At 40.9% G+C, this 16809-nt stretch overlaps 1 protein-coding gene across 1 annotated transcript in view; it reads right to left on the bottom strand.

Annotated features, from left to right (window-relative positions):
• The window catches only part of SGPL1 (sphingosine-1-phosphate lyase 1), a 55779-nt gene that overhangs the window by 11022 nt on the left and 27948 nt on the right, over nucleotides 1–16809 (bottom strand). Inside the window, exons 5-8 of the mRNA XM_060125425.1 lie at nucleotides 14678–14825; nucleotides 12235–12311; nucleotides 10698–10826; nucleotides 1263–1351 (exon numbers count right to left, since the gene is read on the bottom strand). Of these exons, the coding sequence (XP_059981408.1) occupies nucleotides 1263–1351; nucleotides 10698–10826; nucleotides 12235–12311; nucleotides 14678–14825 (443 nt within the window). The remainder of the gene's footprint in view (nucleotides 1–1262; nucleotides 1352–10697; nucleotides 10827–12234; nucleotides 12312–14677; nucleotides 14826–16809) is intronic.

The raw sequence follows: 16809 nt of genomic DNA, 5'->3' as shown, positions 1-16809 counted from the left end.
ATGGCAGCCTGACCTACTCTCTTAGGCTAGGTATGAATCACAGCATGAGATTATGTACAACAAAACCCTTAGTCACTGACACTTGTGGAAAAAAATTAACCCAAAAGATGTGGTATAAACACACTGTACAAGGAGGGAACCTAGAGAAAAAAAAATGCAACCAAATATCAAAATTATGTCCATGGGGTGGCAATATGGGTACATCTCAAGAAGATTTTTAAAAATTTTCCTCCCAGAACACAGCTGTCACGCTGAAATTTTCTTAGGGAGCACCCCGAGGCAGCCTATTATATTTAAGTAACTTTTACTGAACTGAGATAAGTAGAGAGCTTTCCTTAGGCACGAGATAAACTTATAGCATCACAGAATTCAAAGATGTAGTCCTATAACTCTGTCAACTTTTAGAAAAAGGATCTCTTGCAGTATACACCATGTATAAATCTGGGTGGTTGGGGAAGGGAATGACCTTCAATATTAACTAGCAGATCCACTTAGGATTTTGCTGAATGTGAAGGATAATGGTCAAGGGCACAGGATGGGAGAGAAGAGGACTGGAATTACCAGAGGAAGACAAGAATCAGAAAACAGATTATCAGGCTGTTTCACACAGCAGTATTCCACACAGACAAACCTAACAGGGGAAAAAACCCAGCCACACATACAGTCAAACCCTCCGTATCCGTGAGTACAGCCACCCAAGGAAGGAAAATAGTCAGGGGGAAAAGAGTTCCAAAAAGCAAAACTTGTATTTGCTGCATACCGGCAACCATTTACATAGCATTTACACATTAAGTATTCCAAGTAATCTAGAGATGATTTAAAACCATATGGAGGGGCTTCCCTGGTGGCGCAGTGGTTAAGAATCGGCCTGCCAATGCAGGGGACACAGGTTTGAGCCCTGGTCCAGGAAGATCCCACACGCCGCAGAGCAACTAAGCCTGTGCGCCACAACTACTGAGCCTGCGCGCTAGAGCCCGTGCTCCGCAACAAGAGAAGCCACCACAATGAGAAGCCCGTGCACCGCAATGAAGAGTAGCCCCTGGCTCACCGCAGCTAGAGAAAGCCTGCGTGCAGCAACGAAGACCCAATGCAGCCAAAAATAAATAAATTAAAAAAAAACCACAAGCCACTATATGGAGGATATGCATAGGCCATATGCAAATACTATACCACTCTATATAAGGGACCTGAGTATCGAGGATTTGGTATCCATGGGGGTCCTAGAACCAATCCTCCATGGATACCAAGGGAACTGTACATACATTTCTGGAGTTTTGATCCCATTCTCGAAGGCCAGTTCCCGATAAGCTTTACAGGCCATCAGAATACTTTCTGTCCCCCCGGAGGTCACCTGTAATAAAAAAGAGAGGCCATCTGTGGAAGGGAGTTAGGGACAGCTATCAGCATGCACTTCCTGCCTTGGTCTTGAGGGTATCTGATGCAGAAACACGTGAGCTCTGCATGCTGCAGAGCAGATGCTTCTGTCCACCAGAAGGAAAGTTTGACTTTATTGGCTAAGCCCAATCTTGGGTCAGGAGAAGAATAAAAACTACTAAATGATGAGAAGCTCCACACTGTGCGAACAAATGTACATCTGCCCAGATCCCATCTGTGCACCATCCGCCTACATTTCTGTTGTTCGTCCAGTTGCAGATAGCACAGGGCATTTTACCCCATCCAAAAGCATCAGGATTGCTGACTTTGATTTAAATTTTAATGCCCATTGAAGAATGTGAAACTGTGAAGTTACAGCTCTAGTCAGCTATGCAATACATTAGAAGACCAAAAAGAGACACTCAGATATTCCAAAGTAAACTTGTGGTTTTGACAAGTTTGAAACACAGAAAAAAGCAGAAGCCTCTACTTAGAAGTTTGTTAACTTATCTGAAATTTTAAAAAAACATCCTAATGTTTTTAAAGTGAAGAAAAATGTTCTCCTGAAGCTACTAGGCCTAGCACCTCTGATACAGGTGAATTTCTTTACCAGAGTTGATACAAAAATACTCAGAGGTCATTTCATTCATCTTGTCTTCCTCACTGGACTACAAAACTCATGAAGGTGGGGACCGTTCTGTTCATGACAATATTCCTGACACCTAGCTAGTAGCTGACACCTACCAGACCCTCCGTTAACATTTCTTAATGCCTGATTTGACTCTCAGTAAACCATGACCAATACAGGTATGTCATACCCATCTGGCTATCCTTTGATAACATCTAAGAATGAAATAATTTCAAAACAAACAGGGAAAAAAAAAGCCATAGCACTGAGCTAGGTGGATATTTCCTTAGATTTATCATCTCCAAAGATTCATATAATCTTAGAAAGCTTTTCCATTTTACAGGTAAGAAAACTGAGCCCCCAAACTGAGAGACTGATTCATCCAGTGTCATCCATCTTTTGATAAAAAGTAAAACTTTCTATATTTTCATATTTAGTGTAACTTAACATGAGATGAAATGAGAGCAGGCAATGACTGAAATTTCCTAAAGTAATATCCACATATAAGACAAAAATACCACAGGATACAAAATCCCAGTGGAGGGACTTCCCTGGTGGCAGTGATTAAGAGCCCACCTGCCAGTGCAGGGGACATGGGTTCGAGCCCTGCTCCGGGAAGATCCCACGTGCTGCAGAGCAGCTAAGCCTGTGCGCCACAACTACTGAGCCTGCGCTCTAGAGCCTGTGAGCCACGACTACTGAAGCCTGTGGTCTAGAGCCCGTGAGCCACGACTACTGAAGCCTGCGCTCTAGAGCCCGTGAGCCACAACTACTGAGCCTGCGCTCTAGAGCCCGTGAGCCACAACTACTGAAGCCCACGCGTCTATAGCCCGTGCTCCGCAACAAGAAGCCACCGCAACGAGAAGCCCGCGCGCTGCAACAAAGAGTAGCCCTCGCTTGCCACAGCTAGAGAAAGCCCGCGCACAGCAACAAAGACCCAACGAAGCCAAAAATAAAAATAAAAAAATCCTAGTAGTCAGGAATTATATGGAAGATTAGCTGAGAAGAGTCAGTCATTTTGTAATTGAGGAAGCCTTCAGGAAACGTGACCGTCATCCACACAGTAAGTCACTGCACTCAGGTACAGGACACTTGTTTGTAGGTCTCTGCATTTCTCTGCTTACAGTTGAGGTCAGCGCTGCAAATCGCGGCATGTCCTGTGGTCCAGCATAAAACCTCAGAACATCACATGAGGAGCCAAGCCAGTTGTGAAGGAAGTCGAGAAGGGATCAAGTCCTCGGCGCACTCATCTCTCACTAAGGTCCAGTAATGACCTAAGCAGAAATATTTCCAAACCCCTAGTCACTCACTCACTTCACATGTCCTATTTTCAGTCCAATAACTAATCCAATCAACATCATTATCTGTTAGGCAAACACCAGTGTACTTTGGACTGTAAAAGCAGGAACACCTAAATTTTACTTCCAATTTTTATTTCTGATCCCTAAATTCTGTGTTCAAATATGCTGCTACTCTCCCATTTCCCTCTACCCCTGGCACCACCCCTCCAAAAATGGAAATCTAATTCTGAAGTAAGAAGACAGAGGCCTCAATAACTACTTATTACGTTAGTCAACATCTTTCAACATTTTTAAAACCTCTCGCTCTAATATATGACATCTAAATCAGCAACAAGAGAACAGAAAAATTTGGAAATTTTTCTTTCAGATACTCTTTGGACCTGATGGCATTTGCGCAAGCCAAGGCTGTTTCCCATGGCAACACTTTCTTTCAGTAAATAAAGTCACCTCTCACCCGTTCTAACTGGGGCAAATGAAGCTAATAAAAGGACAGTTTAAGGTTGAAGAAGAAAGAATGAGAAGAGCTTAATACCTTAGTTGGGAACAGGCTAAAGACTGCCCAGCCAGTGGGCCGTGTCTTCTTGTTTCCCACCTCTGAACTCTGAACTGTCTTCACCAGAGGTGGCTCATCAAGAGAGAGACAGACAGAAAGACAGAAACGAAAGAAACAGAGAAACTCACATAATCCCAGAGGTAATTAGTTCTCTTATAAAAGTCTAAGTATCAGAAGAGACTGCGGATCTTAGACTCTGTCTTTCCTTCTCCTGACCCCTGACACAGCACTAAAAAGGGTCCTAATGGGAGAGGCATGGTTAAACTGTAGCAATGCAACCCCCCCACCCCCAGAGTTGGATTTCTGGATTAAGATGGAAGACTGAAACTACTTCACAGATTTTCTCTCCCCCAGTATGTGCAAGAATAAAGGAAAAAAGCATTAAAACCCTGCAGTAACAACAACCAAACAAAGAAAGAGGGAATCTAACACAATAAACTTCAAATACTGATGATGAGAAAAAGAAACAAGTTTCCAAAGCACAGCAAAGAGTAAAACCCAGTTCTTCATCCCTCCTCCAAGACATGGAAATTGTCCGGGTAAGTCAGCAAAACCCTGAGAATTCTCATTAACACCCCCAAACCTTCAGAGAAGCAAATGGAGGCGGAGTCTTTATTGTCAGATGAGTGGGTGATAGACATAGCGGCTGGGGAGAAACAAGCAGCCTGGGGAGAGAGGACACCAGGACTGACACTTTAAAAGTGAAGACTCCAGGGATACAGGATGAGCTAAAGAAATAAAGCCCAAAGAGTATTATTCTCTTCCAGCTAGGCAGAGGGAACTCTGGTAGGTAACTTTTAACAAAATCTCAGAAGAGGCCTAGATATTCTAATACAGGTGGAACAAAGCTTCACCCAAGCCTTGCCTCTCAGACAAGAAATGACCCATCACGCATCAGAACAAACAGAATGTCTAGAGACAATCACTGAAGCACGAGCCAAGATGAAAGAAATGGCATGGTAACTATGCAAACATATAAAAAGAAAAAAAGGTAGCCTGCAAAGTAAAGGCCAACTCAGAAGGAAATTCCTCCTGTTTCTCACTGTAGGACAATTATCATAAGAACATGAATTCAAGAAAAAAGCTGAAAGACTGGCCACTGAAACAACAGAATGAGACCACAGACCTGAAAAAACCCCCAAAGTACCAAGTAGCATGATTCCAGAATTACTGAATACATTAGGAACAGCAAGAAACAGACTAAACACTGCTGAGAGTAAAAATACTGACTTAGAGGAAAGGTTTAAGGTAAATTTAGTGAACCCAGATAAGAAAGAGATTGAAAGCTCAGTGCTGCTCTACATTTGCAGAACTGCGTCCACCTGGCTGGTCATAGATAACCAAAAGGCGTGCAGAGAGGAAGGACGGGCATGGGTGGAAATCTGTGAAATCATATTCTCTAAGAAAAGCGGAGAATCCTAGGAAAACTGTGGTGAAGAGAAGATTCAGGGGGAAAGAGGCTTTCAAGTATACAAAGGTCTCCCACATGGAAAAAAACAATCATGGAACTTCGATTTCCAGCAATATACATTATATACCTTGGGCAACCGTCCTAACTAGAACAACTAAAAAAGCTTGATAAAACATTAAAACATATTTTTACATCCACCACTGAGTTAACATAAAGGAACACACTGAACCCCCAAACAAAGCAAAATCAAGAATCCTACAAGGTAAGTGAATGTCAAAGCTGGTTTTAACTTTGAAGGTTATTGCCAACTCCTAGATCTAGACCTCAAACTCCCACTTTGACAAATAAACAGGAAACAAATGTAGGGCCTGCTCAAGATAAGGAATCTAAGAGGCGATGGCTGAAAACAGAGACTTCACCCACACTCTTAGCAGTACAAGAAATAAACCCCGCTGGTACAGAAGAGAACAGCAAGAAAAATTACTTTTCTCAACCCAGATGCTCAGGGTAAAGAAAAATAAGGATCTCTCAAGAATGTATGCCAAGACAGCTTTTATTCGAGTTTGTGGTCTGAGTTCAGACTACTTCCATAGTACAAAACTGTGAGCTGAAAATCAGATTTAAATTGGTTCCAGTGTGGCAGCACTTCACAGCAAATCCCCAGTAACTGACAGAAGTAAATACAAAAATACAAATCTTCTCTGGAAGAACTTAACTTCAATCTAGGCCTCAAAGTTAAGTTTCCAAGAAAATGAGTGACTCACAGAAAAAAACAAAAAACAAACACAAATATAAGGATACAAGACAGCATAAGTGAAACCAGCAGAAAAAGACAGGTAAGGCTCATGAAGAATGGAATTATCAGACATAGACTATAAAATAATTATGTGTAATATATTTAAATAAACAAAGCATAAGACAAGGAAAGGGACTACAAAGAACAACCAGCAAATTAAAAGAAGAACCAAACAGAATTCTCAAGAATGAAAAACACAGTAAATGAAATTTAAAAACCCAATGGAAGAACTAAAGAGTGGATTATACACAGCTAAAGGGGGAATTAATAAAACCCCTGCATGTATCACCCAGCTCCAACAATTCTCAACTCATAGCCCATCTTTCTTCTAACCGCAACTGCCCCAGCCATTGTTGCTATTGAGAATATCAGTCGTTCTAAAAGTTAAACCTTTACAGGTTATCTATGTCTTCTGGCTGCTTTTAAATACCAACTAGAGGTGTGTTAGCCTTTCTCACTCTATCATTCATGTCTCTTAACTTTCTATTTGTCTCTCCAGGTTTTATTCTGGTTAATTTTTAAAACTGTCTTATTCCATAAATTTGACTTAGGAACCATGTAAATATTTTACATGGCTATAAATGAACTAGGGCTCCTTGAATGAACGGCTGATTCTGGGTCTGGAGCAGGAAATGTAAAAGGTAAACCTGGAATATCTCATCAAATAAAAATATTTTGTCCAGGGCTTCCCTGGTGGCGCAGTGGTTGAGAGTCCGCCTGCCGATGCAGGGGACACGGGTTTGTGCCCCGGTCTGGGAGGATCCCACATGCCGCGGAGCGGCTGGGCCCGTGAGCCATGGCCACTGGGCCTGCACGTCCGGAGCCTGTGCTCCGCAGCAGGAGAGGCCACAGCAAGGAGAGGCCCGTGTACCGCAAAAAACAAAAAAATTGTTCCAAAAAAAAGAAGGAAAGAAAGGAAGTTTGCAAAGACTACTTGATTCATGCAAAAAGACCCAGGAGCCAAAATTAAGAAGTTGCCACTGGCCAAAAATGGAGTAATTTGAGTATCATTCTGAGTGACAGCTACAATAGACTGACACACACACACTATTCTGATTCATCCACCCCACTGTTGATAAGCATTTGAATTATTTCCAGTTTTTAGCTATCATGAACAATGTTGCTATGAATATACATCTATCCTGATACACACATGTACGTTTTTCTAGAATATATCCCAAGTAGTGGCATATCAGGGTCATAAGATATAGGTATCTTCAACTTCACTGGATAAGGCCAAAGTGTTTTTGTGCTTGTTTAAACTGTGGTCTCTTAAAAGTTCACAGAGCCTGTCATACAGAGTGAAGTCAGAAAGAGAAAAACAAATATCATATATTAACGCATATATGTGGAATCTAGAAAAATGGTACAGATGAACCTATTTTCAGGGCAGGAATAGAGACACATATGTAGAGAACGGACATGTAGACACAGAGGGGGATGGGGAGGGTGGGACGAATTGGGAGGTTAGGATTGATATATATACACTACCACGCGTAAAACAGACGGCTGGTGGGAACCTGCTGTATAGCACAGGGAGCTCAGCTCGGTGCTCTGTGATGACCTAGATGGGTGGGATTCGGCGGGGTGGGGGGTGGAAGGGAGGTCCAAGAGGGAGGGGATATAGGTATACATATAGCTGATCCACTTCGTTGTACAGCAGAAACTAACACAACACTGTAAAGCAACTATACTCCATTAAAAAAAAAAGTAAACTGAGCAACTGATCTTCAGAAGAAATTATTTAAAAAAATATTTAGTGAGGCTTAAAAAAAAAAAGTTCATCAAGAGTCTAATGGCACAGAAGAATACCCACGTACTGTACGTATACTGGCATCTCCCCTCTACATCATCCCATTCAGCTAAATGCCATAAGGGAACCCACTGCTAGATTATGGTTGGTTTGTAACAGTTTTGGAACTTTTGGGGGGAAAATGAATGCCAGGAATACCAGTTTTGTTAGCTACTGAGTATTTGAACATGTTGATTTTTCATGGTGCCAACTTAAAAGTAAATGGAGAGATATACCATGTTCTTGGATTGGAAGAATCAACATTGTGAAAATGACTATACTACCCAAAGCAATCTACAGATTCAATGCAATCCCTATCAAACTACCACTGGCATTTTTCACAGAACTAGAATAAAAAATTTCACAATTTGTATGGAAACACAAAAGACACCAAATAGCCAAAGCAATCTTGAGAAAGAAAAACGGAGCTGGAGGAATCAGGCTCCCTGACTTCAGACTATACTACAAAGCTACAGTAATCAAGGCAGTATGGTACTGGCACAAAAACAGAAAGATAGATCAGTGGAACAGGATAGAAAGTCCAGAGATAAACCCACGCACATATGGTCACCTTATCTTTGATAAAGGAGGCAGGAATGTACAGTGGAGAAAGGACAGCCTCTTCAATAAGTGGTGCTGGGAAAACTGGACAGCTACATGTAAAAGTGTGAGATTAGATCACTCCCTAACACCATACACAAAAATAAGCTCAAAATGGATTAAAGACCTAAATGTAAGGCCAGAAACTATCAAACTCTTAGAGGAAAACATAGGCAGAACACTCTATGACATAAATCACAGCAAGATCCTTTTTGACCCACCTCCTAGAGAAATGGAAATAAAAACAAAAATAAACAAATGGGACCTAATGAAACTTCAAAGCTTTTGCACAGCAAAGGAAACCATAAACAAGACCAAAAGACAACCCTCAGAATGAGAGAAAATATTTGCAACTGAAGCAACTAACAAAGGATTAATTTCCAAAATTTACAAGCAGCTCATGCAGCTCAATAACAAAAAACAAACAACCCAATCCAAAAATGGGCAGAAGACCTAAATAGACATTTCTCCAAAGAAGATATACAGACTGCCAACAAACACATGAAAGAATGCTCAACATCATTAATCATTAGAGAAATGCAAATCAAAACTACAATGAGATATCATCTCACACCAGTCAGAATGGCCATCATCAAAAAATCTAGAAACAATAAATGCTGGAGAGGGTGTGGAGAAAAGGGAACACTCTTGCACTGCTGGTGGGAATGTGAATTGGTACAGCCACTATGGAGAACAGTATGGAGGTTCCTTAAAAAACTACAAATAGAACTACCATATGACCCAGCAATCCCACTACTGGGCATATACCGTGAGAAAACCATAATTCAAAAAGAGTCATGTACCAAAATGTTCACTGCAGCTCTATTTACAATAGCCCGGAGATGGAAACAACCTAAGTGCCCATCATCGGATGAACGGATAAAGAAGATGTAGCACATATATACAATGGAATATTAGCCATAAAAAGAAAGGAAATTGAGCTATTTGTAATGAGGTGGATAGACCTAGAGTCTGTCATACAGAGTGAAGTAAGTCAGAAAGAGAAAGACAAATACCGTATGCTAACACATATATATGGAATTTAAGGAAAAAAATGTCATGAAGAACCTAGGGGTAAGACAGGAATAAAGACACAAACCTACTAGAGAACGGACTTGAGGATATGGGGAGGGGGAAGGGTGAGCTGAGACAAAACGAGAGAGAGGCATGAACATATATACACTACTAAACGTAAGGTAGATAGCTAGTGGGAAGCAGCCGCATAGCACAGGGAGATCAGCTTGGTGCTTTGTGACCGCCTGGAGGGGTGGGATAGGGAGGGTGGGAGGGAGGGAGAAGCAAGAGGGAAGAGATATGGGAACATATGTATATGTATAACTGATTCACTTTGTTATAAAGCAGAAACTAACACACCATTGTAAAGCAATTAATACCCCAATAAAGATGTTAAAAAAAAAAAAGTAAAACCTAATGCTGCTTATAGGGAAAAAACAAAAAAGTAACTTTAAAATGTTCTCGTCTTGGGATGGGCCCTTCAAAGTTAAATCTGCAGACTTTCTAATGATTACAAAAGTATTTGGTATGATAGGATTAGCACCCCTAGGTTACCATTACAGCACTCTGGGTTAAATCTACCTATCCTGATAAGATGAAATTTACCTTTTTCTAGAGAAGGCAAGATCAGTTTGTGGTACCAAACCTCAACAGAAGTTTATCAATCACAGTTTAGGAAAACCAACAAACATCTACTGGAAAGAATAGTTGAAAGAAGGAATCCTCATGTGCATCTTTAAATACAATGACACCCTCTTCCTTTATTCCTAAACCAACTGAGATTCAATTTATAGCAAAATAATAAACATCCAGCTCAAGCAAAACAAGTATATCAAAAAACTATGGGATGGTTTGAAAAAATTATATAGATAAGTGGCTAGGTAGGTAGGTGGGTGGAAGAAAGGGAGGGAGAGAAAGAGGAGGAGAGAGCAGATATGACAAAATATTTATATTTAGTGAATCTAGGATGTTCTTTAAACTATTCTGACAACTTAATGTAAGTTTAAAGTTTTTCAAAATAAAAGACTGAAGAGAAAAAATATCTAGAAGATATTTACCAAAATGTTGATACTCCATGAATTACAAAATCATAACCTTTAAAAATCGCTGTTAATCTCGATCTTCCTACAATAATCATGTATTACTTGTGTAATAAAATGTTTTGAATAAACTCTTCCATTTTAAGCTAAAAAAATCAGATTATAGGATGCCACCTGCATATACTTACACATCCACAGGAATCTGGTCCCCCATTGAATAGGGAACAAGCCATCCTCACAATCTCTGCTTCTATCTTACGTAGTCCTGGGAAGATATCTGGATGCAGCGGATTACTCCATGCAAAATCTCCATAAGCCTGCAGAGAAATGCAAGCAGATGTGAAGACGATTACATTGTATAAAAAAAAAGAATCATGCAACAAACAAAAGTTTCTAGGTATCAGACACAACACTAGAAACTGGGAAAATGGTAAGATATGTTCCCCAATCTAAAGAAGATCAAAATATACTGGGGGAGACAGGCAGGCATAAAAATTATTTTACAATGTGGTAAGAGAGGAAGTATAAATGCGGTTAAAAGCACAGACTAAAACACCAAACAGCCCCAGTTTGAAATCTTAGCTTTACCTGTCACTTCTAGCTGTGTATTCTTAGGTCAGATAACCTCTCTGAGGCTCAGTTTCCTCATACGCTAAAGGGGATAATCATAGTACCTACCTGATGGGGTTCTAGCCATAAGTAAATAAGATAACGCATGCGAAGCACTTTAACTATTTTAAGCGCGATACCAGATGTACATACGTACATGAGGGTAACGGGCCTTAAAGAGGGAATAACGAACATCCTGAGTGGTCTGGAGGTTATCTGTTCAGTGGAACCTTGAGACATGAATAGGAATTCATCACTTAGAACAGGAGGGAAAGGAAAACAACGTAGGAGCAAGGTGTACTCAGTAAAGAGAAAAGGCAGTGGTTAGTATTCATGAGGGAAAATAACAGGAACGGTTGAAAAAAACAGGTGGGAGCTGGCTCACGAAGGGACTTGTATTTTCTGCTGCATGGGCAGCCTGACTTTTGTCCTGTAGATAATGGGAAGCCACTGAAAGATTCTTAAGCCTAGAAGTAAGGTCAGGGTATTCTGTCAAGATACAGCTGAGCAAAACCTAGAATATTTAGTAAGGTCTGCACAGTTTCATAGTTACAATAATCAAACACAAAGACCTTAGAGACCAGCAGTCCAATGCCAATTTTATACGACAAAGTGGGGTTTAAAAAATAAATCTGATTAGAAGTGGAAGAAGCTAAAGGCAATTTTAAAGGCAACAAAAAATGAGAATTATTTGAATTATAATTGAGACCACTGCTCATTCTCAGATCATGTGATTTGAGACTCATGTAGTACAGGAAATTATGACCCAGTTTCCATCCCTTGTCTCTTCTGATCCAACAAAATATACCTTGTCATTAATAATCTCAAATGATGGACTACCTTCCCTAGTATCTGCCTTCTACACAGGGCGTCTGTGAAGCCTGGAAACACAAGTCACATTTTACTTTTTTACAGATTGAAGATGTCTTTGATCGATATTATGCATATTCGCCTATGTCTGGGTAAAGAGACACTTTCTAAACCTCTTTAGTTTTATTTTAACAATAAACTTTCATTAAGTAATTTTTTTTTAATTACAAAAATAAGGAGGAAAAAATGCGGTAATCTAAAGTGGCAGGGCCACACACTCCCTGCAAGTACTGGGCACTCGCTCACCTTCACAAGGAGTTCAGTGAGCTCCTTCTCCCCACTGTACACCGCTCCGGAGGCCTTCCCTTCTTGCCACAAGACATCTACAGAGAAAGGGAAGACCACTGGATCAGTAAGCACGAGCCTTTGGGAAGACAGGTTCTAATAAAGAAGAAATAGGAAGAAACTCCTCTGTGTACAAAAGAAAAAACAAGTTGGAGTGGAAACCCAAAGGTGTTCTTACATAAAACCAAGAAAAAGAACTCCAATAAAGAGCTATCACAGCAAAATAAAGATGAAAGGTCAACAATTACCATCAACAACAGTGTGAAAAAGGTATTAACAGCATCTAGGTACAGTAAAGACAGTCCAATAATAATGTCACCATCCCCAGCTGCCTTCGAGCAGCAGAACAATTTCCCTTTATCTGTACTCCTTTTCTGTTCTCTGTACGGCTCAGCTTGACCTGTTTTGGCAGTGGCTTCCTTCTTCTCCCCCTTCTTAGCCAGTCAAAGGAAGTGTGGGAACTGCTATGAGCAGAGTTAGCAGAAAAGAGTAAGGTGAAGGTGCAGAATTTCCATAAACTAACTATCACCAGAGCTGGAGCCAGGGAACTGAATCCCTGACTAGACAAATCGTGGTGAGATATGAACCACTGGCATCCTGTCCTCAGGGACCCCTCCTTCAGACAAGCCTGGAAACCCATACAGAATTAGCCACCTGCTTCCAGCAACCTCTGCTGCAGCACTCAGCATCAGGAACACAGCCGTCACTGGGAGAAGGCTCAGAGGACAGGTTCCTGACCAGAATGTAAGGTCCGACTTTCCACTTCCTGTCTGAGGTGCCCCCCTCCAGAGACACTCTACAATACCAACAAATCTGTTCATGTGGGTGTCTCAGGTCCTTTTAGGACAACATGGCTGTGCCCTATTGAAAATGGGTAGTGAGAATTACAGAAGCACCCTAACTGAAAACTGTTGCCATGGGCTCTACAAAGCCAAGATCTGCAGTTCCAAGGAGAGCAGAAGACTGAGTAGTGAATATCCCGAAAAACCCCTCATTCTCACGTGATCTGCCAGCTTGTGGCCAGTCTGACCTTCCCTCTTTCTTTAGAGGACACTGGTCTGTGCCATGTATGTCTTCAGACCAGAGGTCACCAGCATTTCAATAGCAGGATATATGGTTTTATTTCCTGTTATTTTACTGGGGCTACAGAGTATGGCAATGGACAGTGACTTAAAAATGGAAGGGAAGGAAATATAGGGCAGCTAACCAGCCCTCATAATCATAGAAATCTTTAATACACAGGCCTCAGAGAATGCTAATCCTTGCTTTATATCATATATAAATCCTGCACTGTATCGAGTTTTGTACCATCTGATGTCAAAAATTCAACAGATTTCAATTAGAAATTTAAAAATGTAATATGGTATCCTGGACTAGATCCTAGAACAGGAAAAAGGACATTATAGAAAAACTGGTGAAACAGGAAGAGAATCTGTAGTTTAGTCAATAGCACTGTACCGATGTTAATTTTTTAGTTTTGACAAATGTACCATGGTTATCTTAGATGTTAACATCAGGAGAAGCTGGGTAAGGGGTATGTGGGAAATCTCTCTATTATCTTTGCAAATTTTCTATAAATCTAAAATTATGCCAAACTAAAAAGCCTATTTTTAAAAGGTATTTGTAATATCTTAATTTGTAACAAACATGTTTGTGTTAATAATAATTAACACTTATCGAGCACTTATTATAAGCCAGGTATTATATATTTACATGCATAATCTCATTTAATCTCTACAATTATCCTTTCAGATAAGTATCATTGTTATTATCCTCATTGTAGAGAGACAGAAACAGAGGCAGAGAGAAGTTAAGTAACCAACCCAAGGCCATATTTTAAGTGGCTGAACCAGGTGTGAATCCAGGCTGAGTGAATCCGGGCTGTACTCTTAAACATTAAGCTACTTATTAGTTCTTTTATCCTTCCCACACGTGCTCATGCATATATGTACGTGTGTGTGCTTATTACACAAGACACTATTAACATTCTGAGATGATACATATATATCATCTGTGTTTCTTTTGAGGATGAAATTATACTGACTTGTTATTTTCTTCTGTGCCTCTTTACAGATTTCACAGTTTCTATAATGAATCTGTATTTCATTTTATTAGATACTTTCTCTTTCCAAAAGACAAATCGGTCTATTTTATTCCGGCTTAGAAAAGAAAATGGAACCAAGTTCCACCATCTCCGAGATTTGTTTGCTTTATGGGTGAAGGATGAATCTATATAAATACAGTTTTTAAAATCCGAAATTCAGCCTTTGAGACAGGGAGTGGGCCCTCCTGAATATAGAAGCACCCGGGATGAACTCTTCTTAACCTCTGCCAACATCAAATGATGACCAAATAGGCAGCCACATTAAGGAAGCAGGGAGCATATGTTTGCTGAGAATCGTACCCATAGAGCTGTATTCTTTGAGCTTCTCCAGAACTGCAGCCGGGCTCATTCCTTGAGAGGGCAGGGCTTTCACGTAATCTTTGTCCACTTTCAGGAATGACATATTCTTGCTAATATCTTCCTTGGTCTTGTTCAACTTATCTTGGATCTCCAAAGATAAGAAAGATAAAGTTAACAGGGAGCTAGAAGAATACAGCGCGGAGAGTAGAAGAACCAGTTACAACACCAAACCAACTGCTCAACGCTGGGCACTGCACAAGTGCTTCAGAATAAGGATGGTATTTTTTCTTAAAAAGGTGTGGTGACATTTTGACCATTCAGCTATTTTCTGGCCTGGGCAATAGCCTCTAAGAAGTCTGAAAAGTCAGCTTTCTCTCTGAAGGTCAAAGAGACACTCAACTCCCTACTCCACCCCCACCCTTTTCCTCTGCCACGACGACCTCACCAAGTCAGCACTTCTCTGAGGGCGGTATTTGGACCTTGTTCGACCCTTGGCAGCAGCTATAGTGTGTGCACCAAAGAAACTAAGGTAGAACCATGAACAGTAGCCAGAAAACAGGCCAAGCAGCAGTAAAACAGATTCTGGTGCTTGAGCAAGGGATGAGCTCCTTCACCAAGGCACGCCCAGAGCACACCAGGCATCTGGAGGCCCTACACAAATCCCCACACACAAGCCCGAGACATGCTGGGAAGAGCCAGGGAGGCTGCCACCTGTCTCCTCGGGTTGACAGCTTTGCACTGCTTGACTCTTAAGTGCTAGGAGGAGCTGAAGTCCTTTCTGCTACATCACTTATCAGCTATGGTTATTTCGTTTCCATCCTCATCAGACATTTTCTTTCATTCATGCACTTACTTACTTAATAAATATTTGTTGAACTACTACTGTGGGCCAGAGATACACAGTGAACAAAACAAACTTAGGCCGGGAATGGGGTGTGTGTGTGTGTCCTGTTCTCCTGAGCTTATTTTTAGCATCACAGTCAGAAACTAAAAGTCAGGTAATGAAAAGTGCCATGGATGATTAGAACCCAAGAGGGTCTTCTCAGACGTGGCCCTCAACGGAACCACAGGGAAAGCCTCTCCTTTAAAACACGTCTGCAAAGTCTAACATGCAGACATTGGCAGGAAGCAGGGTCCACACTCCTGGGCAATGCCAGGGCATGTGATGGACATGAAGGTATTTTTTAAGTTGTAAATAAAGAATTATGCTGCATAAATGTAACCAGAACTATGAAAGCTGAGCTTCCATGCACAGATGCTGCTGCTGTAATGAAGCAGACAGAAATGATAGAGAGGCAGGTCAGAAAGCACAGCAAACACATCCTCACCCCAATTCTTGCCTCAGAACCTCCACTGCATTTTAATTACTTCACAGCATTTATTTCAAAGTGAAATTCTTATGTATTTGTTTACTCACTCATTTTCTGTCTTTCCTTAGTACTGAAATATAGATTCTATGGAGGAAGGACTTGGCCTTGTTCACCACTGTGTCCCCAGCGCCCAGAATAGTACCTGACCCTGAGCAGGTGCTCAGTGAATGACAGAGGGACACACACACTCACTCAAAACAAGTAACTTTTGTCTCTGCGCCTCAAAACCTGCATCTAAAAATTGAAAGGTGATTATACAGTTTCTAAGTACCTTCCAATTCTGTTATCATATACATTTAATGGGTTCTGGAACCCCAGCGTTTATTTGTCTCAAAATCTGAAACTGAAGGAGAAAAATGTGATGAATAAAGGCAGAAAAAATACAGGGAATAAAAAAAAAAATACAGGGAATAATATGGGGAAAAGCTATTATCCTTTGTGATCAGTCCATCCTTTCCATCTTCCGTCTCCCCTACCCTTCATTTTCTAAGGACTAAAGTAGATTTAATTTTAGGACTTAATATGATTAGAGGTCAAATAAAAGCCCTCATGCTCCTTCTCCACCCCAGTTATTCCTTCCACTTCCCCACAGGAAATGAACCTGAAAATACAAAGTCCTGGGAGACTTAGCACAGGGGTCTGAATGGACTTCAGTCAAAGGCTAAAAAGGTAACTGCCATCTTTTCTGGTTTGGCCAAGAAAGGGGAAAAGGAACTGAAAGCCAAAAGTGAAAGAAAGCTTGCCGCGAAGCTGAGGGGCAGG

The sequence above is a fragment of the Lagenorhynchus albirostris genome, chromosome 16 (assembly GCF_949774975.1).
Source record: "Lagenorhynchus albirostris chromosome 16, mLagAlb1.1, whole genome shotgun sequence".
In the NCBI taxonomy this organism is placed as follows: domain Eukaryota; kingdom Metazoa; phylum Chordata; class Mammalia; order Artiodactyla; family Delphinidae; genus Lagenorhynchus; species Lagenorhynchus albirostris.
This window is presented reverse-complemented; position numbering and strand designations above follow the sequence as displayed.